Source organism: Zosterops lateralis (genome assembly GCF_965231275.1).
Source record: "Zosterops lateralis genome assembly, chromosome: 12".
Lineage (NCBI taxonomy): Eukaryota > Metazoa > Chordata > Aves > Passeriformes > Zosteropidae > Zosterops > Zosterops lateralis.
In genome coordinates, this window is record NC_139772.1 from 13,067,632 (window position 1) to 13,092,779 (window position 25,148).

The following is a 25,148-nucleotide window of genomic DNA, read 5'->3' on the forward strand; positions in this document are numbered from 1 at the left end:
TGGGGTGAGGGCAAACACACCCTCCTGCCGTGTCCTTTGTACCCTCTCCCCTCCTGTCTGGACCTCGCAGGCCTGCATGGCAGGGGCTTACAACGCAGGACTGCACCCTTTGGCTCTGGCATGGTACGTGGAGCCCCACCCGTACTCTGATGGCAGAGCAAAGGCCTTTGTTCTCTCTTCTCTTGCCCGAGTGGGGACGGCTGTGTCAAGGGAGGGGTGAAGGGGAGCTGAGCTTTGTGGGGTCCAGCTTCCGGCTTGCTGTGGACTTCCCTGTGCTCCCTGTCCCTTGTCCTCCCTGAGAGAGTGATACTGCGGATCAGAGAGCCCTTCCAGCAGAGCTCCACTGACACCTGGTATTTGTCATCCTGGTGTCCTGAAAGTGAAAGTGGGGGAGGGAGGCATCTTGAGATGTTCCCAAACTGGTTCCAAGCACAAGGGTTTACTTCCTTGGCTGTGCCTGGTGAATAACCTGCTTCCAGTAAAAGGCAGAGCCTGGGAGGGACCCATTCCCAGCCATAAGGAGCTGGGGGCTTGTGGGGAGCTGCCTGAGCCCCCAGCTCCCCTTCTCTGGCACGATGAAAGTTTCTCTGTGAGGTTTCCCCCCTGCAGCCATAGGGGAGCGAGGTCCTGCTGCCGTGTGGGAGCAGAACTCTTGGGGCTGTGCACTGGAAGCTCTTTGCCTTGGGCTCATCCCAGCCCTGATTTCCAGCCAGGGAGAGCAAACCGCCCCCAGCACAGCGCTGCGCAGTTCCGCACTTTCTCTTCTCTCCCTCGCCCCATCCCGACTGCCAGGCTGATGAATACGTGGGCAGGGAATGCTGTTAAATGGCTTCCTCCAGCGACTGCAGCAGCTGCGGGCAAAATCCCTGCGGACACCTGAGTGAGGAGCTGGAGCAGCTCCTTCCCTGCTTAGAGCTGAGCATCTTGTCCCCGGTGAGTGCTGGGAGCGAGGCAAGGGCCATACCCAAGACGGGCCAGGACCAGGGGAAGCTTGGCAGGAGCACGGCAGTGGCCCTGACTCCATGCCAGGGGAATCCCAGAGCGCTCTCACAGGCAGAATTGCATTCCTTCCCACGCGTTTCCCTGGGAGCACTGACCCACTCTTTGATAGCCAATGTTTCTTGCTGACCCTTTGGATGCTCAGCAGCCCTGAGCACAGAAACAGTGGCTCTTCCAAGGGGCTCTTCAGTGTGATGAGGGGGAGGACAATGTCTCATGTCCCATGTCCCCTGCTCCTGGCAGGAGCTCAGCCCTGAAGCATCCTGAGGGGATGATGTGGACTTGGGCCAGAGGGAGCAGAGTCCTGCTGGCCTGGAGCCAGCCAAGAATACCTCAGCCCCTCTGAGATTAGTGCTGCAGTGCAGCCCTCCCTCGGGTGCATGCTGGTACGGCACTTGGGCTGACTCCCACTGCGCTTGCCCCAAAACGTGCCCACGGGTACTCAGCCCAGTAAGTGCCCTGGGACACCTGGCCAGCAAAGCCCAGCACCCTGGGGCTGCCACTGCTGGCAGAGCAGAGCACCCCGGGGTACCTAGGGGTGGAGAGTGGTCAGCTGGGCACCCCATGGCCATGTGGGCACCTGACTGGGTTGGGTAGCACCCTGCGGGGATGGCTCAGCGCCCTGAGGAGTGGAGGAGGCATGCACCCTGCTGGTGCAGCAAAGCACCCGGAGGAGCAGGGAGGGACCCAGTAGAATGAGCCGAGCACCCTGGTGACACCCGGTTGGATGAGCTGAGCACATAGAGGGTACCTGGCCAGGTGAAACTGAGCAGCTGAGCATCCCAGGACACCCAGCTTGGGCTCGCTGAGTGCTCCCGGGGGCACCTGCCTGGGAAAGCAAAGCACTCAGAAGAAGAGGGAGATACTCACGAAGGTGAGCCGAACACCCTGGGGCACCCAGCTGGCTGAGTCAAATACCCTGAGGACACCCAGCTGGGGCAGCAAAGCACCCCGATGAGCTGGGAGGTACCCACGAGGGTTAGCCAAGCACCCTGGGGACATCCCAGCCTGGGCTCCCTGCGTACCCTGGGGACGCCTCCCGTCTCGCTCCCCACCACCCTGGGGACCCCCACCCGGCTGGGGCAGCCCAGCACCCGCGGCGGGGCAGGGCCGGACTCTCCCCGGCCCGTACGGGGCGGTCGCTCGGTCCCCTCTCCCCGCCCGGCCCCCGGCCGCCGCCCCGCCCGCTCCCCGCGCCGCCGCCCCCCGCCCGCCTCCCGGGAAGCGCGGGCACGGCCCCGCCGCCGCCGCCGCCCGCGGGTGGACGCGTCCCGCGCCCGCGGCCCCGCGCGCCGCGCCAGGTGGGTCCGCGGAGCCTCGCGCGGGGGGCGCGGGGGGCGGCCGGGATCCCGCGGCCCCGCTCGGGGACGAGACCCGGCCGTGTTTGCCTGGGGACACATTGCAGGGACGCGGCACGGAGGTCCCTTCACTAGGGATTGTGGGTGGCACCCTTTGCGCCGGGACACTGCACGGCGCCTTGGCGTGGGGGCACGGCACGGCACGGCACGGCTGCTTTCCCTGGGGACACGGCATCGCCTGGGGACGCAGCGTGGCCCCCCTGGCACCGGACATGGTGTGGGGACACATGGGGCCCCTTCTGTGCTGGGATGTGGCACGGACACAACACACCCTACTTCGCAAGGGGACACGCTGTGGAGGATGTGGCACAAGGACGTGCTATGGTCTCCTTCCACAGCGTGGGGGCATGGCAGGGCCCCCTTCACAGGGGTGTAGGGACACCACACCTCTGTGTGGGGACCCGGCATCCGGTGGCTTGGCCATTTCACCGGCCCCATCCCCCAGCGTTCCTCGGCTGAGGCCGGACTAACTCATCGCTGGGATAACGGGGCTGGGTTCTCTCCCTCCTTTCCTGGAAATCCCCTGAGGGTGTCATCAGGGAAGCCCTGGTAGCCCTGCCCCAAGCGGGACAGAGGCGTACGCGGCTCCACGGCCACACACAGTCTTTTGGCCGCCGAGGCTCACCCGAGGCTCACCCGAGGCTGTCCCTTCCCCACCACCCACCCCCAGGGCTCGGAGCGGGTGTCCTGCCCTGGGGCTGCAGCCGGGGTTCTCTTCCCCCAGATTCCCTCTTGCAGTCCGGGGGTGCTCCTGCACCCCTGCAAACACATCCCTGCCAACACTCTGTGACGGCCCTGGGACCTGCTGCCTCCCTGCCACCAGCTGGAGAGGAGAAGCCAGCGGGGACTGCCGGGAAGGGGGACCAACCCCCCATCCATGGCAAGGAACAACTGTCCGGGGCTACCGGAGAGCAGCCACTGCCCGGAGCCTACACCTGTCCCTTGTCCCCATACCATCCACGCCACTGCCCTGGAGGCTCCCGGTGAGCCCCAGCCATGTAGGCACAGCCTGGGGCTCCACTGACGGCCACCATCAACATGCAGCAGGGCTACGCTGCCGTCCTATGTGAGTACAGCTGGGGGAGAGGGGGGATGGCCTCAGGAGTCACCTCAGTGGGTGTCCCTGAGGGGGCTGATGCCGCTGGCTTTGCCTGCCCAGGTGTCCTGGCTGTGCTGGGGCTGGAGGCCGCGGCGCCGGGCGAATGTGAACTCACCCGCCTGCTCCAGGACAAGCTGCAGTACGAGATGCGCCTGCAGTACATGGTAACCCCGGCTTTGGGAGGTGGGGGGGCACATGTGGCATTGCAGGGCTGTGATTTGCACCAGGGGGGACACGGTGGGGGGCAGCACCCACTACTCTACAGTGGCTGGGTGCTGGATGCTGTGTTTTTTACCAGGGACACTTTGTGCCAAATTGTGCCAGAGCTATTTCTGCTGGGGGCTCACCACATCAAAGGCCTTTTGCACCTTTTCCCTGGTGTCATGCTAAGTCTGGCAAGGATGTGCCCATTACTTTGCCCCTTGGCAGCCCCCGTGCTCTTCCTTGCCTTTCCAGAAACACTACTTTCCTATTGACTACACAGTCCAAGTCCAGTACGAAGAGGTGCTGAGGCCATCCAACATCACCCGCCTGGTAAGAGGGTGGCAGGGGACAGTCCCGTGGTGGGAGAACCCCAGGGACCCACAGGGGCTGCATGGCTCTCACCCTCTTGCCCTTTAGCGCAACGGGACAGTGTCGGAGGCAGCACTGCGGTACCTCTGGTTCCATGTCAGCTCCCAGGCGGTGCTGCGGATCCGTGAGGTGCTGCCAGAGAAGCACCCATCCTGGAAATACACCCAGGAACTCTGCCAGCTCTTCGATGCTCTGGGTGAGGAGTACAGCAAGTACCGGCAGGTGAGGATCCCCCCTGGCACCCCAGCCTAGCCGCATGTCACACCCTTGTGTGCTGGGAGGACACGCACTGAGCCACGAGCACCGGGAGGGGACAACGAGGGCATGGACTTTTTACCTGCGTGTGGGTTATGTGGAAGGACTGATGGGGACAAGGTGTGAGGACAGAGGCTGGGAGTGGGGTGTAGGGCCGTGGGGCAGTCCCTAAATACAACTGCACATCTGGCATTGGTGGTTCAGTGGTAGAATTCTCGCCTGCCACGCGGGAGGCCCGGGTTCGATTCCCGGCCAATGCAACAGCAACATCTTTTTCTTGCCTGCAACCCGTCCCCCTTGGAGGACCGGCACATCTTGGGAGGGGAGAACGGGACTGTCACACACACCGACCTCCGTCACGGGGGGATACTACCACGGCCGGCGATTGTGGGCCATCAGGCAGAATTCATCCCTGTTTTCCCGCTAATGGCCCTGCCTCTCTGCTCAAGTCTCTTGTGCCTCGATGGAGCTGCTGAACCCCGAGGCAGTTTCATTTGGGTACTGGGTGTGGGTGGCCTGTCACGGCTGGGTCCCCACTGTGAACTCGAAGGGTGGCTGGGTTGTCCTGTGCCACGGGGCAAGTTCTGCAGCCCCTCTGAGGAGAGAAGGAGCTTTGCTGGGCTGTCTCATCAGAGGGTTAACTCTGAAGGCTGGTGACAAGCCCTCCTTGCACCTTGTAGGTGGTGATGTGAGGCAGCGGGAAGAGGCGTTCCCATGGGCGGGAGCTGCAGTATCAGAGCTGTGTTGGGGTGCTGTGTGAGGGTGTTCAGAACTGACAGGGCCTGTCGCTGCTGCTGGCGGCCGCTGAGTTTGGGAGTGTGGGGGAGGGCTGGTGTTATCTGCACATCTGGCATTGGTGGTTCAGTGGTAGAATTCTCGCCTGCCACGCGGGAGGCCCGGGTTCGATTCCCGGCCAATGCAACAGCTGTAATCCTTTTGCACCTTGCTGTCCTTTGGCGGCTGCCAGGGTGCTCATGGAGTAGCGCAAAGGTGCTCCCTTGCGGTGCTCCCGTGGGCATCTCTGTAGAGGTGTTCCGTCTGCATCTCCCCTCGGGGCTGACTAGTTTGTGTGGGTGCTCAGGCCCCTAGGGTGGCAGCAACAGCACTGCCTGCATTGCATATCCTTGGCTTGTTGGCACTGGGGATGCACTGAGAGGCGATGGTTTGCTGAAAGACCAGCTCGGCTGGGTGGCAGGGAGAGACACTGGCTCAGCGACGCCAAGGGGTGCTATGTCAGTGGCAGTGAAGGGTTAGGTGCTGGATCCTGTCCAGGGTGCCCAGGCCATGGAGGCAAATGTGGGCAGTTCCACATCTGGCATATGTAATTCAGTGGGACAATTATTGTGCTCTCTCCTCAAAGTTTGGTTCCTCGTCAGTGTAGCCCAGTGTCCTGCCTTTCAACTCTGCAGCCCCCAGCCCTTCCACCTGACTTGGGTTCCATGCAGCCAAGGGTTGCTTGTGGCTGGGAGGTGCTGCTGCACCCCAAGGCAGTTGCATTTGGGTGCTGGATGTAGGTGGCCTGTCACAGCTGGGTCACCAATGTGAAGCCAAAATGTGGCTTGGTTGTCCTGTGCCACGGGGCAAGTTCTGCAGCCTCTCTGAGGAGAGAGGCAGCTTTGCTGGGCTGTCTCATCAGAGGGTTAACTCTGAAGGCTGGTGACAAGCCCTCCTTATTGATGAGGCAGCAGCAGGGGCGCTTCCGTGGGCTGGAGCCGCGATATCACAGCTGTGTGTTGGGGTCCCCTTTGTGCGTGTCAGTGTGTGTGTGCACAGCTGTGTTTCTGTGTCTGTGTGGTGTGTTCACAGCCAGCAATACCTGCCCGCATTGCATTCATTCGGCTGGATTTGGGACAGTAGGGCTGTGTGGAGAGGCTTGGGATTGTCTGCACATCTGGCATTGGTGGTTCAGTGGTAGAATTCTCGCCTGCCACGCGGGAGGCCCGGGTTCGATTCCCGGCCAATGCAATAGCTACAATTTTTTGCACCATGTCTCTGGGGGGACCACGGGGATTGCACTGAGTACCTGGAGGGATTACACACCTCTCTAGCACATCTACCCCCCTGTGTGGATGTGAGATGTAAGACGTGTCATTGTTGGTGGAACAAAACCAGGGAACCTTGTTGACCCCCCGGGTGACTTGGTGGCAGAGAGGGACCCTGCCTTATGGGTAGTTACTGTCCATGGCTCACTGCCAGTGGTGGCAGTGACACTGGTTTGGTGGCAGTGACAAGGGTCTTTGGCTCGGTGGCAATGAGGCCCAGGGCAGTCAGGCCTGCATGGGTCTGGGGGATGCTGCCAAGAGGTGGCTGTGTTTGGGTACTGGGTGTGGGTGGCCTGTCACGGCTGGGTCTCCAGGGTGAACCCGAAGGGTGGCTTGGTTGTCCTGTGCCACGGGGCAAGTTCTGCAGCCCCTCTGAGGAGAGAAGGAGGTTTGCTGGGCTGTCTCATCAGAGGGTTAACTCTGAAGGCTGGTGACAAGCCCTCCTTGCACCTTGTAGGTGGTGATGTGAGGCAGCGGGAAGAGGCGTTCTCATGGGCTGGAGCTGCAGTATCAGAGCTGTGTTGGGGTGCTGTGTGAGGGTGTTCAGAGCTGACAGGGCCTGTCGCTGCTGCTGGCGGCCGCTGGGTTTGGGAGTGTGGGGGAGGGCTGGTGTTATCTGCACATCTGGCATTGGTGGTTCAGTGGTAGAATTCTCGCCTGCCACGCGGGAGGCCCGGGTTCGATTCCCGGCCAATGCAACAGCTGTGATCCTTTTGCACCTTGCTGTCCCCTGGGGGGCCTTGGTGACATCCTGGTGATCTGTGCCTTCAGACAGATGTGGAGACAGTGGTGGCCGATCTGGTGAAGCTGATCCACAGCGCGGGCGCTGAGAGCCGGAGCAAGGCTGTGCGCCCCAAGGCACTAATGGACAACTGCCTCAAGGTCATGCGGATGCTCTATGGGGTGCCCTGTGAGTTGGGGATGAGGGTGGCAGGCTCGACCTTGGGGAACGCATGTGCCACACAGGAGGGCCCTGTCCCACACTATGTCACCTGTTCCCTCTGTTCAGGTCGGTGGGAGTCCACCTAGCCCTGTGGAAGACCCCTCACTCGACACCTCCTTGACCTGGAGCCTCGGATGCTGCCTCTGCTCTGCTCCTCCCAGAGCCCCATGGTGGGTTTCCAAGGAAGGTGTCAAGGTGGGACAAATGCCACTTCTTCCAGGACCAAACACAACCACTTCCAGAACTGTGGGACTGTTTATGGCTGTGGAATCTTGTCCATCTGAATTGTCTGGCACCCTTTGCATGGGTGTGGGGTTAGACACAGCCCCCTGTGGCAGACAGCTGTTGGGGGGACACACAGCCCTCCTTGCCCACGAGGCAGGTGAGGGCATCACCCTGTTTCTCTTGATTTGTATTTTTTCCTCAGCTTTCATTAAACACCAGTTAATTCTCTAGCATTGCAGCTCAGCTTCTGACTGGGTTCTGGGAGCCTCCAGCCTTACCTGAAATAAAGGACCAGCAAACAGAATCCCACTGCCTCCACTGTTTCCTCTTTTGGGATGTCAGCCACCTCCCTCACCACTGTGTGGGAGAGACTCACTCTGATAAAGGGACTCCTGCCAAGCTGCCTCCATCAGCCCCAGCTGCTTCCCTGGCAAGGAAACATCTGGATTTGTTTGTTGTGCTCGGCAGTGCGGTGCAGGCAGCACACTGAAGGGACTGGGGCTGCCTGGCTGCCTCCCCCTTTTACAGCTTAGTTAATTACCTTCATCAGCTATTAGAGACCTTAATTGGTGTATTCATGGCTTAGGCTCATGAGTCCATGGGCACTGCAGCATGAGCAGAGGAATATCTTCCTCCTCCTCCTCCTTTTTCTCTTCCCCTCATGCCTAGTGATGATTCCTGTTTATATAAAGCCCACACAGAGCTCATACAAAACCCACCAGTGATGATCCACTGCTTGATAAGAGCTTTAACTAGAGGGACCCTCTCTCCCATTCCTGCTGACTTTAACAGAGCCCCTGTGTGGTTCCAGGGACGCACCTGGGGCTGCCTCAGCCCTTGGGGCTGAGCCAAACGTCCCACACCCTTGTGTCAAGCATGGGAATGATCCTTCATCCTACTCCACTGTGAGAAAACTGAAGCTGTCCCTGCAAAATGACCCCTGCCAAGCTTCCCAGAGCACCCCCACAGCAATGGGCTTGCCAAAACCCTGCGTGTCCAGCCCACTTGAGATATTGTGCATTTTCTTCTGATCACTCTTTTGAGAGATGGCTTCAAAAATGTCAGCTGAGAGCCCCTGCAGGAATGCACTCACAGGATCAAGAATAGGAGCCTGTTTATAATATCTCCTGGTGTACCATGAGGGATGGTTTCAGGAAGGGTCAGCCCAGGACATCCTGCCCAAGTCTTTAGGCATGTGCTGAGACTTGGGAGCTCTCCTGCTGTGAAACCCCACAGCTGCTGGAATAGGAAGAACCTTTGCTGGCTTTGAACCAGTAAGAAAAACGGCTGGCAGCATTCTTGGGGTGGGATGGAAAGGCCAGCTGGTTTGGGGTGGGCAGACTCAGCAGGACAAGGGTTGAGTTTGAGAGCTGTCTGGAATGTCCCCATAAGCAGAATGGCTTATGGCCCTAAAGTGAGGATACCCAGGGGGTTTTCCTGGCCCCAGGGGATGCCTTGGATTCATAACCACACTTGGAGCATCCTTCCTTATGCTGCCCTGGCCCAAATCAACATCCCAGGCCAGGGGGGGCAGGAAATCCAACTCATCCTCCAACCTGTGCATCCAACTCCAACCTGTGCATCCTTGTTTTTATTCCTATGCTCATCCCCACCCCCTCACTCGAATCAGAGTGAGCCTGGAAATGGCAATTAATTCACTTTAATTAATTATTTAAGCTCAGTGGGCAGATGCTGCTCTCACCAGGGCAGCCTCTGCCCTCTCCAGTCCCAGAAGGTGCCATTGCTGGTGCCTGAGAGCTGGGCCAGCAGCTGTAGGACGCCCCGCACGCTCTCCTCCACTGTCACCGGGCCCTGTCGCACCAAGGGCAAGGGAAAAAGTGGGCCAAGATTCTCCACCCCAACAGCTCCAATCCCACCCATGGTATGGTGGAATTCCAGCTCCATCTGGGTTGATTTGGGGGGAGCTGGAGATGCTCCAGCAGCCAAGGGCTGCAGCTTTGTACAAACTGATTGTCCCTCATTTGAGTGCTGAAAGGAGGTTAATTTTTTCATTCCTAAGTAAAAAGTAACTCGTTTGTCAGCCAGAGAAGGGTAAGGGACAGCCAAGTGCAGGACCGGGGTGCCCTCTGCTGACACACCATCAGGATGGGAAAGGAAATAAAAAATAGGGAAGAAGTAGGATGGTTTGAGGGGAGAGGCTGGAATAGCCCCCTTGCTGTGGTGGCAGAGGCACTGTGGGACCAAGGGACTGCACAGATGTGGGTGCCGAGGGGAGGGATGTCCATGGTCAAGGATGCCTCAGGAAGGGATGTTCATGGGAAAGGGATATCCATGGGAAGAAATGCCCTATGAAGTGGTGCCCGTGTCTGTGGGAAGGAATATTTCTGGGAAAGGATTTCTTTGTGGAAGGATGACCCTGGGAAGAGATGTTCATAGGAAGGGGTGGCCTTGGGAAGGGATGCTCCAGGGAAAGGATACCTGTGGGACCTTGCTGAGCTAGAATGGCCATGCACCTGCCATCACTCACCATCCCTGGTTCCAAGGGAGGTGTCACATGTCCAGGATCCACAGACACGCAGAGGATCCCGCTGCTCCCATACTCCAGGGCCAGGCACTTGGTGAGCATGTTCAGAGCAGCCTGGGAGGATAAATTCCCCTCCTTACCATCATGACCTGGCAATGCCATGGCCAGTGGTGGGGGAGTCTGGTCACCCCCAGAGGAGGTGACCCCCAAATTCCTCCCCATCCCCCAGTGGCAGTACCTTGCTGCAGCGGTAGCAGATGTCCTGCCTCTCTTCCCAAGCCTCTGCAACCTCGATGGAGCCCAGGATGCTGGAGATGTTGATGATGGCAGCTCTGCTGCAGCTCATCTCACGCTGCCCTTTGGCCTCAGCCGCCTCCTTCAGCAGGGGCAGAAAGGCCTGCAGGGGATGGGATCTCAGGCATCACCATCTTCTTCCTCCCTCTTCCCAGTGTTTGGGGCAGGGGTTGCCTGTGTCCTCACCTGGCTTGTCTGCAGGGGCCCGATGGTGTTGGTGGTGTAGACGAGGCTCATGTTCTCTGCTGTCTCGGTGGCCAAGGTGCTGCGGCGTGTGGTGCTGGTGTTGTTAATCAGGAGGTTGAGGCCAGCACTTCCCACTTCCTCCTTCACCTTCTGAACTGCTGCCTTGATGCTGTTGGGGTCTGTCACATCTGCAAGGGGACAGGAGGGTTTGGGGACAGGCTGGTGGCCACAACTCTGGCAAGATGCTGTAGGACATGGCAGGAGGCAACTCCCAGCCACTGAGCATCCTCCTGGTCCCATCAGTGACCTGGTTGAGCTAAGCCAAACCAAGGGACCCACCTGCTTGGTGGCATTTCCTGGAGCCACCCACGGTTGCAATTAAATCCTAAGAAGCTTCATCCCATTCCCGCCCCAGCACTTACCAAGAGGCAGGATCATGACGTTGGGAAAGCCCAAAGCCACCTCATTGACAGCCTAGGTGGAGAAAGTGGAGGGAGGGGGTCACGTGGGGGATGACACCTGCACCGTGCCAGAGTGGGAAGAGGGTGGCCCCTCTTGTCACGGCCGACAGGTTACAACAGGACCCAGTGGGAGCAATTTGAGATGAGTCGCTGCTTCTCTGCACCTGGCTGAGCCCGGCAGCTTCAAAGCTCCCAGCAGCAATGCCCCCGGCAAGGTGGCTGCCAGCAACCCCCCCCTGCACTCCCCATCACGCACATACCTGTGCCAAGAGACACAAAAAAATTAAATACATACATATTTAACGCATACATAGCTATTTTTAGTATTTAATACAGATATATGTATTTTTGGTTTATATCTATAGATATATCTATATATCTCTATGTATATACACATGTATTTTTCCACGCCATTCATTGTGCAGGATGCTGGCACTCAGCCTCCCAATTCCAGGCATCCCCAGGCACCCATCCCAGAGCTCACTCCCTCCTGTCCCCCGGCGCTGGTGCCCTCCCTACCTTCCCCTGGGGGTCCAGGCAAGCAGCGAAGAGGTGCCGAGGTGGGCTGGGCTGCTCCAGCAACCCCTTCAGCAGCCCCAGGCCCAGCCCCCCATCGCAGCCGGTCAGCAGAACACTGCCCACGCTGAGCCCCTCCATCCCCACTGCTCTCCGCAGCCGGTTGTGCTGCCCCGGCGAGGTTTGGCAATCGGCCTCGATAATCCGGGAGGTGGCAACGCTGCGGGTGCTGCTGGGAGGGGTGGAGGTAGGGGCCACCGCCTGCACCCCCTCTTCTGGAGGGGACGGGGCAGCAGGATGCTCTTCTCCATCCCAGGATCACCCATCACCTTCACTATGGGGTTATTGCACTCCTCCATACCCCACAAAACCTACTCCCCGCAATCCATGGGAACCTCAAAGGGGTAATGGTACCTTCCCACCTCTTTCCCATTACTAGGGTAACCCCAGAGAACTAGAACATCCATAGGAGCACAGCAAGGCTATTAATTACAGTACAACCTTTATTAATACTGGAATCTTCACAGTGCATTCGTTACTTGTAGCAGTGACTATGGAAAACGGGGGAGGGAGGGGAAAGAGGGGAATTACCACCAGAAAAAAAAAAAAAAAGGAAAAAAAAAAAGGAAGACGGAATGAAAGAAAGAGAAATAAACGTGGCAGAGGGACAGGGAGAGAGGGAGCGGCGGCAGAGGCGGGAACACGAGGGGGGAAAATAAATTAAAAAAAAAAAGAAAAGAATAAGGACCAAGTTAACAACAGCACCAGAAAAGTTACTTCAGTCGAAAGACAGGTCAGGTTTTTTTTCTTTTCCAAAGAATTTTTGTTTTCTGTACAAAATAAGAGACTCCCCCCTCCCTCAAACCCAAACATTTGTCACTTGGCCTCAGCGGTTCTGGGCAGGAGAAGGGGAAAGGGGGAGAACTAAATTGTTATTCCTAAGGGGGAGGGCTGAGGGGCTGCGATGCAACAGACAGCAGGGTGGCAGGGGCTATGTACAGCGGGGGGCCGGGGGGTTGTGCTTTCCTCCAGCCGCCGGCAGAAATCAGCTGCTTTGCTTGGGGGTCTGAGCCAAACCTCCTGTGCCTGGACCCACCTCTGAGCGGACCCTGCACAGGGTCTGTGGGTGCTGAGGGACAGTGAGGGGGCTTGCAGAGGGTCCCAAGTGATCCTTGTGAGGGGAGGCAAAGTGGAGGTTCAGCATCCTCAGTCCCTGCACCCTGGTGTCCCCCCAAAACAGAGGGGATTGCAGTGCCTCTACTCCCAGCCCCCCCAACCTCTCACATGCCCCCCACTTCTTGTCCCCCTGCACACTCAGCCCATTGCTTCTGCCCCCTGGAATGAGGCTGAGCTGTGCTGGCTCCCAAGCAGGCAGCTGGGGGGAATGGGACCAGGGCCCCCCACTCCTGGTGCTCCACGGCTGCCACAGCCCTCTGGCACCGTCCTCTCCTGCTGCGGCTGGGGCCACCCGCCTGCGCCCAGGGGAAAGAAAACAGAGAGGAGAGGGAAAGCAAAAGGGGAAAAGAGAAACAAAGGGAAAGAGGTGAAAAAAAGGAAAGGAAAAAAAGAGGAAAATAGAAGGGAGGAGAAAAAGAGTTACGAAAAGAGTTAAAAAGGAAAAGAAAAAGAGGACAAGAAGAGGAAACTAAGAAAAATAGGAAAATGAAGAAAACAAGAAAAGAGAAGGAAAAGTGACATAAAAGAACAAAAGTAAAAAGCAGAAAATATAGAAAAAGGAGAAAATGAGAAAAAGAGCAGGAGGAGGGCCAAAGAGAGCAAGTGAAGGAGGGATGTAGGGAGAGGGCAGGGCAGGAGGAGACAGAGGGGCAGGAAGCAGTAGGCACCAGGGGGGGATAGGGCAGCGGGTGCCGGCGGGTGGGGGGTCCCGGGGAGGGGCAGCTGTTGCCCCCGGGGGTCCATTGACCACGGCCCCGCTGGCCGGGGCGTCATCACGATATCCGCGGGGCCGACCTGTCGTTGGTGACGGTCCTGCGCAGGCGCACCCCGCGCCGGATGGCCACCAGCATGTCTTCGGCCGGGGGGTCCATGGAGGCCGCGGGGGGCGGCACGGGGGTCTCCTCGCTGGGGCCGGACCCCACGAGGGCGGTGGGGAAGGGGAACTGGCCTTCCCCCAGGGCGTGGGCGCCGGCCACCAGCTCCCCAATCTTCTCCACCAAACTGTGCCGGTTGGCAGCCAGCTGTTGGTCCTCCTCTTCCTCAGCGGAGAGGTGCTGGCCGGCCCCGGGGTAGACAGAGATCTCCATGGCACCGCCACCCCAGGCAGTGTTGGGAAGGCTCAGCCGCTTGGGCGAAGCTTTGGCAAAATCCAGGGGGTTCGGAGAGGCGTCGTCAGCGTAGAAGACGCACTCTTCACTGCCCACCCGTGTAGGGCCGGCGTAGCCAGGGGAGTCGGGCACCGTGGGGGTCTTCACGGGGACGATGGGGGGTCGGATGGGGATGGGGCCGGCATTGGAGAGCGTACGGCGGACCGAGGGCTTGGTGGAGGGTGTGCGGCGGATGGTGGCCACCCCCGGGGTGGTGCCAGCCGGAAGGTTGGTGCCAGTGGGCAGCCCAGCGGTGGAGGCAGGACGCTTGGTCTGGATCATCCGCCGGTAGTTCTGGGCGATGTTGCTGTTGCGCGGGATGGTGGAGGACTTGTCAAAATCACTCTGGGGGTCACACTCCACGTCACCGTTCACAGAGTAGCAGTCGTAGTCGGAGCCTGGGGAGGAAGCAGCACCATCAGTGTGGCTGGGGAGGCAGAGGGTAGCCAAGCCCAACCTCGCCATCAAAGCCAGCCCCAGCCACCACCATCACAGCACAACAACAACCCAGTTCAACTGCTGTGATTGTCACATAGCCACTACCATCCCCATCATTGCTGGAACAACATGCTCACCATCAAAACCAAACATCATTACTGGAAGGAAACCTCAATCACCCCAAACATCGCACTGGAATCACAACCAAACCCAACTGTCACCATCACAACCACCGCAACCACAGCCATCACAACATGATCACAGCCAATCTCCACTGTCACCACCACATGCTCATAACTGGCTCAGCCATTATCATGCCAACATCATGACAGATGTGGTTATTTGATCTCCAACTACCGACTCTGTTGCCATTACCTACCATCTGCCACCATCTCTACCTGTATTCAACCTCTGCACACAGACACATCATCACAAACCATAACCTGTTATGGCACTTCCTGGCACAACTGCACCCACTGAGTCCCAGCTAACACCCAATTAAGCAGGAAAAGCTGTGGTTATTTGTGCCACCCTACCAGCCCCTACACAGTATGACCACAGCCTGATGCTATGACACCTGGAGCACACAAATGTGCCCCAGGACCACCAAAACTTCTGCTGTGCACTTCCCCACTCTAAGTGCTGTTTCAGGTGGTCCCAGGTACCCCTGGTGCCATTACCTTGGGAAGGGATGGTGTCTTCAGAGCAGGAGGGGGTGGTGGTCTGCGTGCTGTAGCCACTGGAGTACTGCAGTGAGTCCCGGCTGCTCTTCTGGTGCTCCAAGCTCAGCCCACGGGTCAAGACCATGGCCAGGTCGCTGGCGGCAGGGGACACCTCCTCCCCATGCTGCTGGGGCAAGGGGCACTATCAGCACCCTGGTTCCTCCTTTGGGAGTCCCCAGGAGCCCCCACCTCTGTGCCCTCCCTGCCTCAGCCGGTACCTTGGCGGCAATTGTAGCTGGCGACATCCGGGGCCTGGGAGTGTCCTCAGCAGCCATGCCTGGGTACCCCCCAGCAGGAGAGCCCATCTCGGCTTCCCGCAGGTGTTCCACACGGTCCTTGCGCCGCTGCAGGGTAGGGACCACTGGCTGGTCATAGGGGCTGGCCTTGGACCAGTCCTGCAATGGGCAAGGCATGCGGTTCATGCTGGTGACACTGGGACTGGGAGTGTGGCAGGAGGGGTCTCAAGCTGATGTCCCCCGTGTCAAGCCACGGGTGCTGCTCAGGATGCTCTGTCCCATGCAGGAATGGAGGGAAGGGTCTGGGGCATGAACCCCATGAAGTGAGGGGGGAACCACATGTGAAACCCTGGTGGGATGGCAAGGACTAACCGAGGTGGGGGAGCTGCACTCGCTAACTGACTGGCAGGTTTCGGATGCCTCTGAGGACGCCGAGCTGGAGGACTTCTGCTGTGCCGTGACGAGCCGAGAGCCAGAAGGTGAGAGAAGAGGCAGTTAGCAAGCAAAGCCAGAGCCATGACTCCAGTTAGAGCAGCACCCACAGCTCCCCTGGCTGAGCAAGGCCCCCAGCCCTCCTCTCTCTGGCAGTAGATGCAGGATGGCAAGCAGAATGCAACCTTGGCAGCAGGGTCAAGAACTGGGATGATGCATTGCCCCCACCCTTCCCCCTTCTCACCCCAAGCCATGCAAAGCCAACAGGTATTTTGGGGAGTGGGGACCTTGCTGGGTTGGTGATGCCAGGTTAGCATGGACAGGTGGGAATGGCAACTTCCTGGGGATCCTGGAGCATCCTTGGCACTGGGGATGGTGCAGCATGAAGGGGAAGCTTTGCTCCATGCTGCCTGGTGGGTGACTGGCACAAACTGGGTATTACAGGGCTGTGTAAATGGGAAACACCCTGTTCTCCTGGCACAAGGAGAGGGATACCTCTGCCCCATCCCTGGCAGAATTCGTGGATGGGGTTTCTCTGCTGTGCGGCCCAGGATGCCCCCAAGTATGGCAGGCACCCTCAATATTCCCAGTATTTATTTCCCATGATGCCAACACAGATGGAAATACTTCTGAGGGTGGGTCTCATCACCTCTGCACTGGACCCTTGTGTTGCACCCAGCACCACCCACCCATTCTACGGAAGAGGAAACCGAGGCACGGAGGTCGGCAGCATGGACCACCCTCCCTGTACCTGGCTGGTGATGTCCGAGGGCATGGGGGAAGGCGGTTTGGAATAAGCGGCGTCCTGGGAGATGAAGCCGGAGTCGTGGGAGGAGACGCTGGAGAGGCGGGTGGCGGCGGCGGGGGGCTGCGCCAGGCTGCGGTAGCGATAGGTGGAACTGGGTGAGCAGGTCTGAGCCCCGCCGGGCCACGCCATGCCACCCTTGGCACTGCTAACGCTGCTGGGGGGGCGCCGGGGGAACGGGGACACGCCGGTGGGGAGGACAAAGGAAGGAAAAGAGAATTTAAGACGGAGGTTCGGAGGTGGCAGGATGGCCAGTGCCCTGCCACACATCCCAACCTGGGGAAACTGAGGTATGTAGTCGTCCTGGGGGTGTCCCTTTGCCTCCTGAGGTGGCCCTGTGGCAGGGAACAGGCTGAGGGACACGACAGAGGTGGTATGTTTGCCCCCATGCACAGCGCACATCGTCCCCAGACCCCAGAGGATGTATCAGGCTTTCGTCCTGCCCCATAGGTCCACCAGCCCTGCCCAGTGTGCCAAGACCAATTCCTCCATATTAATGGGAGCCACTTGCCCATATGGACATGAGAAGGTGGACATGCACCTTGTGAGCATCCCCAAAGGCTGTAAGCATCATTAGCCCACTGAGGTTAACGAAGAGGGCTGGATTTCCTGGCTGTGGTTGGGTGTGGAGCCCACCTCACCATACCTGCACATGCTGGACTTGCGGGAGCTGGAGCTGCTGGGTGAGGATGGGGGCGTCTGGTAGGACCAGCTGTAGTCAGAGCCCTTCAGGTCCTTGATCACCTGCAGGAAAGATGGGGTCTAAGTCCCCCCAAAGATGCTCCCCCTGCTCCCCTGACCTCTGGCTTGCCCCTACTGACCTGCTCACTGGCGGGGGGCAACTTGTGGGGCTCAGCAGTGAGCACCACTAGGTCCTCAATGATGCCCTGCAGGTGGGTGATCTCACCCAGCATGGTGAGCTCCCCATTCTGAGGGGAGACAAAAGAGAACATCAGCACTCACTGGGCTGAAGCAACAATGCCTGACCCTCCCAGCCCCCAAGACTCACCACTACAGGCTGCAGGAAGGTGATGAAGGTGCAGAAGCGGCCCCGCTCCTCGATGAGGGCTTTGCGGACCGCTTGCTTCTCCGTCTCCTCCAGCAGCAGGTACATGTCATTGACGTCCTGCAGGGCGTTGTCCAGCTGAGGCTGCAGGTCCCCCTTCCCTGCGACATGGGGCACTGTCAGTGCTGGGCTCCCCTGACACCCTCCCCAGTCTGCTGGCGGTGCCACTGCCAAGCTGAGGCCATCCCCCCAGCTTGGGGATATCACCCCATTCTCACATTCCAGCAGATACCATAGGTCTCCCACTGTGCCCATATCCCTGGAAGGTCCAGGAGCACCCTCACCCCACAGCAGCCCTGAGCAGAGGGCTCCTCTGCCACCCCATCCCCATCCCTGACACTTGGGACCAGAGAACCCCTTGGGCTGCCACATGGTGGGGCTGGCATTGCCACAGGATAAGGGGTGCAGGCTAAGCTAAGCTAAAAGCAGGGTGAGGATGGGAACAGGGAGCGGATGGATGGATGGACAGACAGATGGAGGCTGGGGAGACTGGGGGAGTAGATGAGGAAGCAGAGAGGGGGCCGGTGGTGGGGGGCAGCAGTTCACTTACCAAGTAGCTCTACAGGAAGGATGTGGAGGGGAGGGAAGAGAGAAGGAGACAGAGAAAACGTGTGAAAAGAGGCCAAAGGCTGGGGCACATGCCCCGCCTCCCCACCACCCCTGGGGCCGTGCCAGCACCTCCCTTTCTATGGGGGGGCAGCAGGACCCCCCTAGTGCCCACCTCCTGGTTGGCAGTGCCACAGCCGGGATACCGGCCCTGGCTGGGGGTGCTGTGGAGGGGCTGGTGAGGACACCCCCCAGGAGACCCCCTCTCACCTTTGCGAGCCTTTTTCTGGAGCTTGAGGGTGTCAGAGGACTTTTTCTTGATCTCATGGCGTGCTCGCTTGTACTCTGGGGGTGCAGAAGTGCTGTCAGAGGGGACCCCTGCCCAGCAGCGCAGCCACCTTGCACAGATCTATCCCGTCTCCCCTGTACCTTTCGCATGGTCCTTGTCCAGCTGATTGGCAGTTTTCTTCCAGTCCTCAATCCTGTCCTGCAAAGGGTTTATCAGGCTCTCCATGAGGGCACTGGAACAGGGAGAGAGAAGCAGAGAGTGTGAGAGAGCGCCAGAGCCAGGGGGGAGCCATTCCCCCATCCCATGCCCAGCCAACATCCAGCATCCCCTTCTTCAGCAAGGGATGAGCCTGTCCAAGCCGTGTCACCAACACCTGTGAGTTTGGAGGCAAAGCTGATCTTGGTCCTGCTTACTTGGTGAACTGCCGGAGCTTGGCCTCGATGCTGCGGTGCCGCATGCACATCCGGGTCAGCGCCGAGCCGATGTCCCTTGTGGCACCTGGTGGGGAGCAAAGTGCTGCTGACACAGGGCAGGGACACCCCCACACCAGTCCCAGCCCAGTTTGTACAGTAGGAGCAGGGTGACTCGTGACAGGGACATTCAACACTGGGATGCACTGAGCACTGGGGACATTTCACGCTTTTCCCATGATAAATCCACAAAATAAATGAATCATCATTCACTATCTGATACATGAAACACTAAATATCTCTTCTGGAGGCTTTGAAATTAGAACCCACTCCCATTTTTTCCTGGTTTGTCTTAAATTTGGCATTGGGAGGCCACGGGAGGGAAGGGATGAGGTACTCTGGCTTAGTTCCAGGCAGTCAGCTCTGTCCCACACCTCCAGACACAATCTCTAGTGGATAAAAAGAGAGACCAAGCTCCTCGGGGGAGATATTTGCGAGCAGCAGATAGCAGGAGCGTCATTTTTAGGTGAAACCGCTGTTAACTCTGAAGCCTAAGGATGGCCACATGGTGGCAGTGCTGCTGGCAAATCCCAGGAAAAACGGAAATCAAAAATCCTTGGGTGCAAACTAAGGAGTGACATTCAGCCTTTCTCTCCACTAAAAAAGCCTCCAAAGACATCTCCTTCTCTTTTGCAGGAGTTTTGGATGCCACTCAGTCCAATAGGGGAAATACGGGAACCCATGGGCCAGCGCCTTCTTCTGCACCGGGGTAGTCTCCTAATCCAGCTCCTAATGCTCTTATCCCAGCTCCTGCTGCTTCTAATCCGATTCTCATGCACTGTGTGCAAGGCCAGCAACCAGCCCCCACCCAGTGCCTCAGTTTCCCCGCGGTGCTGCTCTGCCTCTGACCCTCCCAAAAAGCCCTGCAGATATAGCAGCACCACAGGGTGACACTGACTCCTGTGGTGCTGGTCCCTGGCTGTCCCCAGCACTGACCCTGTTCCTCCTCCTTGCTTTGCCTGCCTGGGCTGACAGGGAGCTGGGGGAGCCCTAATCCCCCTGGTGCAGTGGGCTAGTGGGTTTGGAGGCAAAGCTGATCCTGGCTCAAGCTGCTGCCTCCACCTCCACCTCCTCCTCCTCCTCCTCCTCCTTGCGTGGCTCCAGATGGCCTGGATGCCGCCAGTCTGCAAACCAGCCCGGGACCATCTGCTTGGCAGAAGCCAAGCGGTGGGAAGTGGCTCCTCGTTGCCAGAGGGCACCCGGAGAGGGTCTGGGGATCCTTCCCCCTCACTCCCCAACAGGATGGGGGACCCCACATGCAGCCTTGGCTCTTCAGTCACCTCTCTGGTGAGTTGGGGTTTGTCCCCAAAACAGGCGAGCTTGGACTCCTGAATCTCCCTCTAGCTAATTCCCCTTCCCTGGAGACCCCCGGAGCACCCAGGACCCCCCTGGGAATTTCCCAGATGGGTGTCAGGGACAAGGAAGGTGGAATGTGCATCCCAGGGGGCAGAGATGGGTGCAGGAGACCATAGTGTGAGGCTGAACCACCCTGAATGTCCCAGCCACACCAGAAAATGTGGCTAAGCACCCACGAGTGGTGAGGAGCAGCACCCACATGGGTGCCCACCTCCTTCCCCCTCCCCATTCCATCTTTCCAATGCTGCTTCCCAGAGAATGCTCCATCTATGTGTGGGAACAGGTTGGACATCTCTCTGTGGATGGTGAAGCTGCTGCTTGAAGTCCACCCCAGAAATGTGGGCAGGGGACACCCCACAGGGGACAGTCATCACCTGTCCCCCTGCCCAGACAAGGCTGGGGACACCTAACCCCAGGAGAGAGGACCCTACCTCGGGTGTTGGTGGCCATGTCAGCCACTTTCTGGAAGGCATCCAGGAAGGCAACTGCGGCCAGCACCGTGGTCCTGAGGTGGAGAGACCAAGGAGGGACACAGTCAGTGGGTGCAGGACACACTGGGATGTGCCAATGAGGAGGGGGGTCCCCCATGTCCCACCCGCTCTTATGGTCACTCACCTGAGCTGGGAGTGCAGCTTGGTGGCCTTCGAGTTGAAATCCTCCCATATGGGGTAGGAGCTCTGCAAGGAGGAAGGGTGATGGTGAGAGACAGGGCCCCTCATCCCCTGCACTGCTTCTCCAGCCAGGGCAGGTCCCCCTTCACTGCACTGGTGCAGAGACAGGGCGGCTCAGTAGCTTCTCTAATGGCTCATAAAGGCTGAGCACAACTCTTACCCTTCCTGCTTTTTTCCCTTTCCAGTCTGGCCACCCAAACTTATTGACCATGGAGACCTCAGGATTTTGAGTGATCTTTTCCTCACAGGGGTCAAGGTAGATTATAGGTTTGGAAATTTGAGGGCATGAAATGAAAAATCTTTAAGACTCTGGCCAGCAGAAGAGGAGACTCCCCCAGCACCTGCAGCTTCCCCCCAAAGCAGAGATGGCCAAACCCACCCTCATGGAGAGCTCCAGTCCCACAGATGGCAGCCCCAGTCCTCACCTCCCCTGAGCCCAAAGACCAACAGGAGGGGAGGCCCCTGAAGCCATGAATGGGGCAGTTGTGTGGGGACAGGGACAGAGCACAGGTGCTTGGGAGGCCACCCCAGTGCTGTCCCAATGAGGCCACCCTGATGCCATCCTGGCAAGGCCATCTGTGCAAGACCAGTCCCACTGCCCTTGTGCTGAGGCTATTCCAGGGCTGTCCTGGTGCAACCATTCCAGTGAAGTCATCCCAGGGTAGTCCCAGTGCAACCATCCCAGTGAGGCCATCCCAGGGCTGTGCTGCTGCCACCATCCTAGCGAGGCCATCCCAGTGCCACTGTTTCAACAAGACTCTCTGTGCTGTTCCAGTGAAGCCAGTCCCAGGAGACCATGCTGGTGCCATTCCATTGAGGACTCTCCCAGTAATGCCAGCTGCAGTGCCATTCCAGCAAGGCCATCCTGGTGCCATCACAACAAGGCCATCCTGGAGCCATCACAACAAGGGTGATCCTGATCCACCATACAGCGAGGCTATCCCAGTGTCACCATTCCAGCAAGGCCAGTCCGTGTTGTCCTGGTGAGGTTAATCCTGGTGCTGTCTCGACCAGGCCATCCCAGTTGCCAGCCTTGCATGGCCAGTACCAGTGCCATCATTCTAGTGAAGCTATCCAGGTGCCACCATGCTGGCAAGGCCATTCCAATGCTGTTCCAGTAAAGCTGGTCCCAGTGCTACTATCCCAGCAAAGCCATCCCAGTAGGGCCAGTCCTGGTGTTATCATCCTGGTGAAGCCATGCCAGTGCTGCTATTCTAGCAAGGTCAGTCCTGGTCCTGTTGTCCCAATGACAAAATCCTGGTGCTATCCTGATGTCACCATGTGAGCAGTGAGTGACAGGTGTCTGTAAACTCCCCTAGGGCAGCCACCAGGCTGGGACATGTACATCACCACACATCTCCATGGGCACTGTGGTTTAGTGGCAGCTTTTGGGACAAGGTTTGCACTGAGGGGGCATGAGACCAGCCCAGCATTGTTTCTTGGGACCACGAAAGCTCCTATTTCCTCATGAGTCAGCAAAGAAAGGTTTGAGGGTGCCACTTCACACACCACTTGTGGCAGTGATCCCCTGGTTGTGAGTCCCCAGGGACTGTCATTGCCAGAGGGCTGGGTCACCATTCTGGGTCACCTGGCCATTGTCCCCAGGCCACCTTCCTTGGGCACCCTGGGCAGGGCAAGTGAGGCTCTCCTGTAGAAGGGAGCAGGTTGTGATGCCCCCAAGCCCCTGTGAAGCAAAGGCATGAGGAGGATGGGGAAGAGGACAATGGGGACAAGGACATGCCAAGGTCATTCAGGGACACCGAGCACGCGAGGAGAGGCAAGAGGAATGAAGCCAGCTTAGGGACTGTCACCAACAAACAAATTCTCCCCACCACAGGCCAAGGGGTGCAGAAAAAGCCATCCACCATGAAAATAAGGTCCCCTTGCCCTGTGACCAGCACAGGGGTCCCAGCCATAGGACCGTAAGTACATCCCTGCCCTTCAATGCTGGCAGTTCTTCAAGCAGAGAGTTACTTGTCCCCCAGTGCCCGTGCCAGGACACCCATGTGGCTGGAAGATGGGGACAGCACACCCTCAGGTGCCACTGGCACTCGGCTGAGCCCCAGCTGTAGTGTCATGGGGTTTACCTCCTTTTCATCATTTTTCTTTCACCTTTCCCACCTTCAAATGGCACGAAACTGAATCCAGCCCGGTCTCCTCGGGTGAGGGGTTCCCAGCCCAACTGCGTCCGGATGGTGCTGGGCATGTCAATGGGAAAGGACAGCTCTGGGCTGGCTTATCCCCTCTGAAGCCTCAGCAGAGGAATGGGGAAACTGAGGCAGGGGCTGCCCCCAGCACCCCCGTGGGAGTGTAGGACTCAGCCAGGCTGCCTGGAGAGGGTGGCTGGGGTGAAGGCATTTGGGGGAGAGAGCTGATCCCAGCACCCGTTTCCGACCAGCCCTGGATCCCACTGCCCTGGGGAGAGTTGGGAGAGCTCTCCCTGGAGCATTTCTCCCAGCCCTGAGGCAAAGTCCAGCTGCAGAGCCACCACCGCCCCTCGAAGGGGTTAATCTTCCCAGCAAGGCTTTTATTTTTTTTTTTTATCCCCCCTCCCCTGCTTTGGCAATGACAGCATTGTCTGGACGGGTCTGCAGCATGAAGAGGGGAAGAGGAGGAGGAGAAGGAAGAGAGCTTTTACCTCCCAAAAATGAATAGGGCTAAACCCCAGTGCTGGAGCTGGCAGTAGGAATTTCAGCCCCCAAGATGAAGAAACATGGCTGGTCCCCTCCTCACCACGCAGCCCTAGTCAGAAATGCCTCCCAGCATTTTAAAATAATTTTTTTGAAGTGAAAACAAACAAACAAAAAGGGTTTTTTTAAACATAGCCCTATCCTGCTCCCAGGGAGGGTGGAGGCAATATCCTCTTCCCGGGTTAGGAAATGGGATCAAGGAGCTGGGGGACATTTTTGTTCCACTGGTGTCAACTCCACCGGGTCCAGCAGAAATCCGGGCTGGGCATGGGGTGGTGGGGAGCCGGGACAACATGATGCCTGAAATGGGTGACAATGCCCGTTGTGGGGCCAGTGGTACCTGGCGAGGGGCAGTGACGCCTGGTCTGTGTCACCCGACAGGGGCTCCGGCACCTGGAGATGGATACAGGGCTGATAAGGGGCCAGGATCCCCAGTACGGGCTCCAATGCCCAATGCAGGGCCCCGATGCACATTATGGGGTTGATGTGAGGCTCTGGCACCCAGTGGGACACCTCGATGCCCGACATGGTGCTCCGATATCCAGTGAAGGATAACACGGCAGATACAGGGCTGCAACATCCAGAATGGGGCTCCAATAGCCAGTGACGGATCTGGGGATGATGTGGGGCTGCAATCCCCAGGATGGAGCTCCAATATCCAATGGTGGTCATAGAGATGATGGGGGGCTGCCATCTCCAAGGCTCCGATGCCCAGCACGGGGCTCTGATGCCCAGTAAGGGGCTGGTGTGGGGCTCTGGCAACCCGTGCCGAGCTCCGGCAGCCGATGCGGATCCCGACACTGGCGGTGAGGCTGATGTTCGGGCTCCGACACCCGATGCGGGGTTCCAATGCCCACCTCGCGGCCGGGCAGCAGAGCCGCGGTACCCACGGCGGGACCGGCACCGGCGGCGGCAGCGCGGGGGCTGCGCGGGGAATCCGGGTGATGGACGGGGGAATGGGGCGGGGGAGCGCCGTCACGACAGCAAAACCGGGGTGCGGGGTGGTGGGGGGGGGGGATCCCCTACCTTCATGTCGTTGATGATGGCTTGGAAGAGGCCGCCGAGGGCTCCGCACTCCTTCTCCGCCGTCTCCATCGCGGCGCTGCGGCAGCCCGGGGCGGGCGGGCCGCCGGGGGAGGCCGCGGCGGCGGGCCAGGCTCAGCGGCGGCGGGGGGCGGGCGGCGCCCGGGCGGCGGCGGCGGCGGCGGGGGGGGCACAGCGGCGGAGCGGCGGCGGAGCCGGGCGGGGCATCGCCCCTCTGCCTCCTTCCCTCCCTCCCTGTCGCCCTCCGCGGGTGCTGCGCGGACCCGCCGCCCCCTGGCAGCGGCGCGGAGCGGGCGCGGAGCGGAGCGGGGCGCGGGGAGCTCCGGCCCGGGGCGGGGGCGGGGGCGGGGCGGGCGCGGCACATGCGCCGCCCGCCGTGGGGCCGGGGGCTGCGGGCGGCGGGGGGATCATCGGGGGCAGCCCCAGGGATGCTCCGGGAGCCGCTGCGGGCACCCCGGAGGACGCGCAGGGATGACGGAGCTGGGGTCAGCCCCGGCGGTTCTCGGGGATGCTCTTGGGGTGGGGAGGGATCGGGGAGCAACATGGGGTGCCCCAGGACTACAGCGGAGGGAAACCCGAGGGATACCTGGAGATGCGGCACTGGTGGGGGCAGCACCGGGGTT

The 25,148-nt window shown here is 59.3% G+C and overlaps 3 protein-coding genes across 13 annotated transcripts; 1 reads left to right on the top strand and 2 right to left on the bottom strand.

Moving 5' to 3' along the window:
- The first annotated feature begins 1,341 nt into the window (after positions 1 to 1,341).
- On the top strand, positions 1,342 to 7,788 carry IL34 (interleukin 34). 3 transcript variants are annotated; one of them, XM_083869911.1, is made up of 7 exons: positions 1,342 to 1,449; positions 3,082 to 3,423; positions 3,517 to 3,620; positions 3,913 to 3,990; positions 4,078 to 4,251; positions 7,098 to 7,236; positions 7,336 to 7,472. In XM_083869911.1, the coding sequence occupies exons 2-7, from the start codon at positions 3,396 to 3,398 to the stop codon at positions 7,353 to 7,355; spliced, it is 543 nt and encodes a 180-aa protein (XP_083726037.1). In that variant the 5' UTR covers positions 1,342 to 1,449; positions 3,082 to 3,395; the 3' UTR covers positions 7,356 to 7,472. The 3 variants fall into 3 exon arrangements, with proteins under 3 accessions (XP_083726037.1, XP_083726035.1, XP_083726036.1); XM_083869909.1 differs by lacking the exon at positions 7,098 to 7,236 and having other exon boundaries at positions 7,336 to 7,788; XM_083869910.1 differs by lacking the exons at positions 1,342 to 1,449; positions 7,098 to 7,236 and adding an exon at positions 2,254 to 2,300 and having other exon boundaries at positions 7,336 to 7,788.
- A 1,404-nt stretch (positions 7,789 to 9,192) lies between these two features.
- On the bottom strand, positions 9,193 to 11,577 carry LOC310913991 (C-signal-like; the record flags this gene model as incomplete). The annotated part of the gene is made up of 6 exons (XM_083869870.1): positions 9,193 to 9,306; positions 9,983 to 10,093; positions 10,218 to 10,376; positions 10,460 to 10,647; positions 10,882 to 10,933; positions 11,440 to 11,577. 6 exons carry the CDS (start codon positions 11,575 to 11,577, stop codon positions 9,193 to 9,195), a joined length of 762 nt encoding a protein of 253 aa, XP_083725996.1.
- Positions 11,578 to 11,763: 186 nt separating this feature from the next.
- On the bottom strand, positions 11,764 to 24,608 carry MTSS2 (MTSS I-BAR domain containing 2). Of its 9 annotated transcripts, none has more exons than XM_083870474.1 (14): positions 24,508 to 24,608; positions 20,736 to 20,797; positions 20,552 to 20,625; positions 18,708 to 18,792; positions 18,435 to 18,526; positions 18,276 to 18,350; positions 17,403 to 17,560; positions 17,215 to 17,322; positions 17,040 to 17,137; positions 16,340 to 16,547; positions 15,529 to 15,606; positions 15,139 to 15,315; positions 14,879 to 15,047; positions 11,764 to 14,158 (listed from the first exon to the last, which is right to left on the bottom strand). In XM_083870474.1, exons 1-14 carry the CDS (start codon positions 24,574 to 24,576, stop codon positions 13,386 to 13,388), a joined length of 2,226 nt encoding a protein of 741 aa, XP_083726600.1. In that variant the 5' UTR covers positions 24,577 to 24,608; the 3' UTR covers positions 11,764 to 13,385. The 9 variants fall into 9 exon arrangements, with proteins under 9 accessions (XP_083726600.1, XP_083726603.1, XP_083726597.1 ...); XM_083870477.1 differs by having other exon boundaries at positions 11,765 to 14,158; positions 16,340 to 16,466; XM_083870471.1 differs by having other exon boundaries at positions 11,765 to 14,158; positions 16,340 to 16,550.
- Positions 24,609 to 25,148: the final 540 nt, after the last annotated feature.

What these genes read in the sequence shown, in the direction of transcription:
- MTSS2 (XM_083870471.1), bottom strand. Translation starts at nt 24,576, where the DNA reads ATGGAGACGGCGGAGAAGGAGTGCGGAGCCCTCGGCGGCCTCTTCCAA. An exon ending in TGCCCCCCGCCAGTGAGCAG is followed by an intron (nt 17,138 to 17,214) that starts GTCAGTAGGGGC and finishes TCTTTCCTGCAG; the next exon opens with GTGATCAAGGACCTGAAGGG. An exon ending in CGCAAGTCCAGCATGTGCAG is followed by an intron (nt 16,551 to 17,039) that starts GTATGGTGAGGT and finishes GCGCCCCCCCAG; the next exon opens with CAGCGTTAGCAGTGCCAAGG.
- IL34 (XM_083869909.1), top strand. Translation starts at nt 3,396, where the DNA reads ATGCAGCAGGGCTACGCTGCCGTCCTAT. An exon ending in GGGCTACGCTGCCGTCCTAT is followed by an intron (nt 3,424 to 3,516) that starts GTGAGTACAGCT and finishes TTGCCTGCCCAG; the next exon opens with GTGTCCTGGCTGTGCTGGGG. An exon ending in CATCCAACATCACCCGCCTG is followed by an intron (nt 3,991 to 4,077) that starts GTAAGAGGGTGG and finishes CTTGCCCTTTAG; the next exon opens with CGCAACGGGACAGTGTCGGA.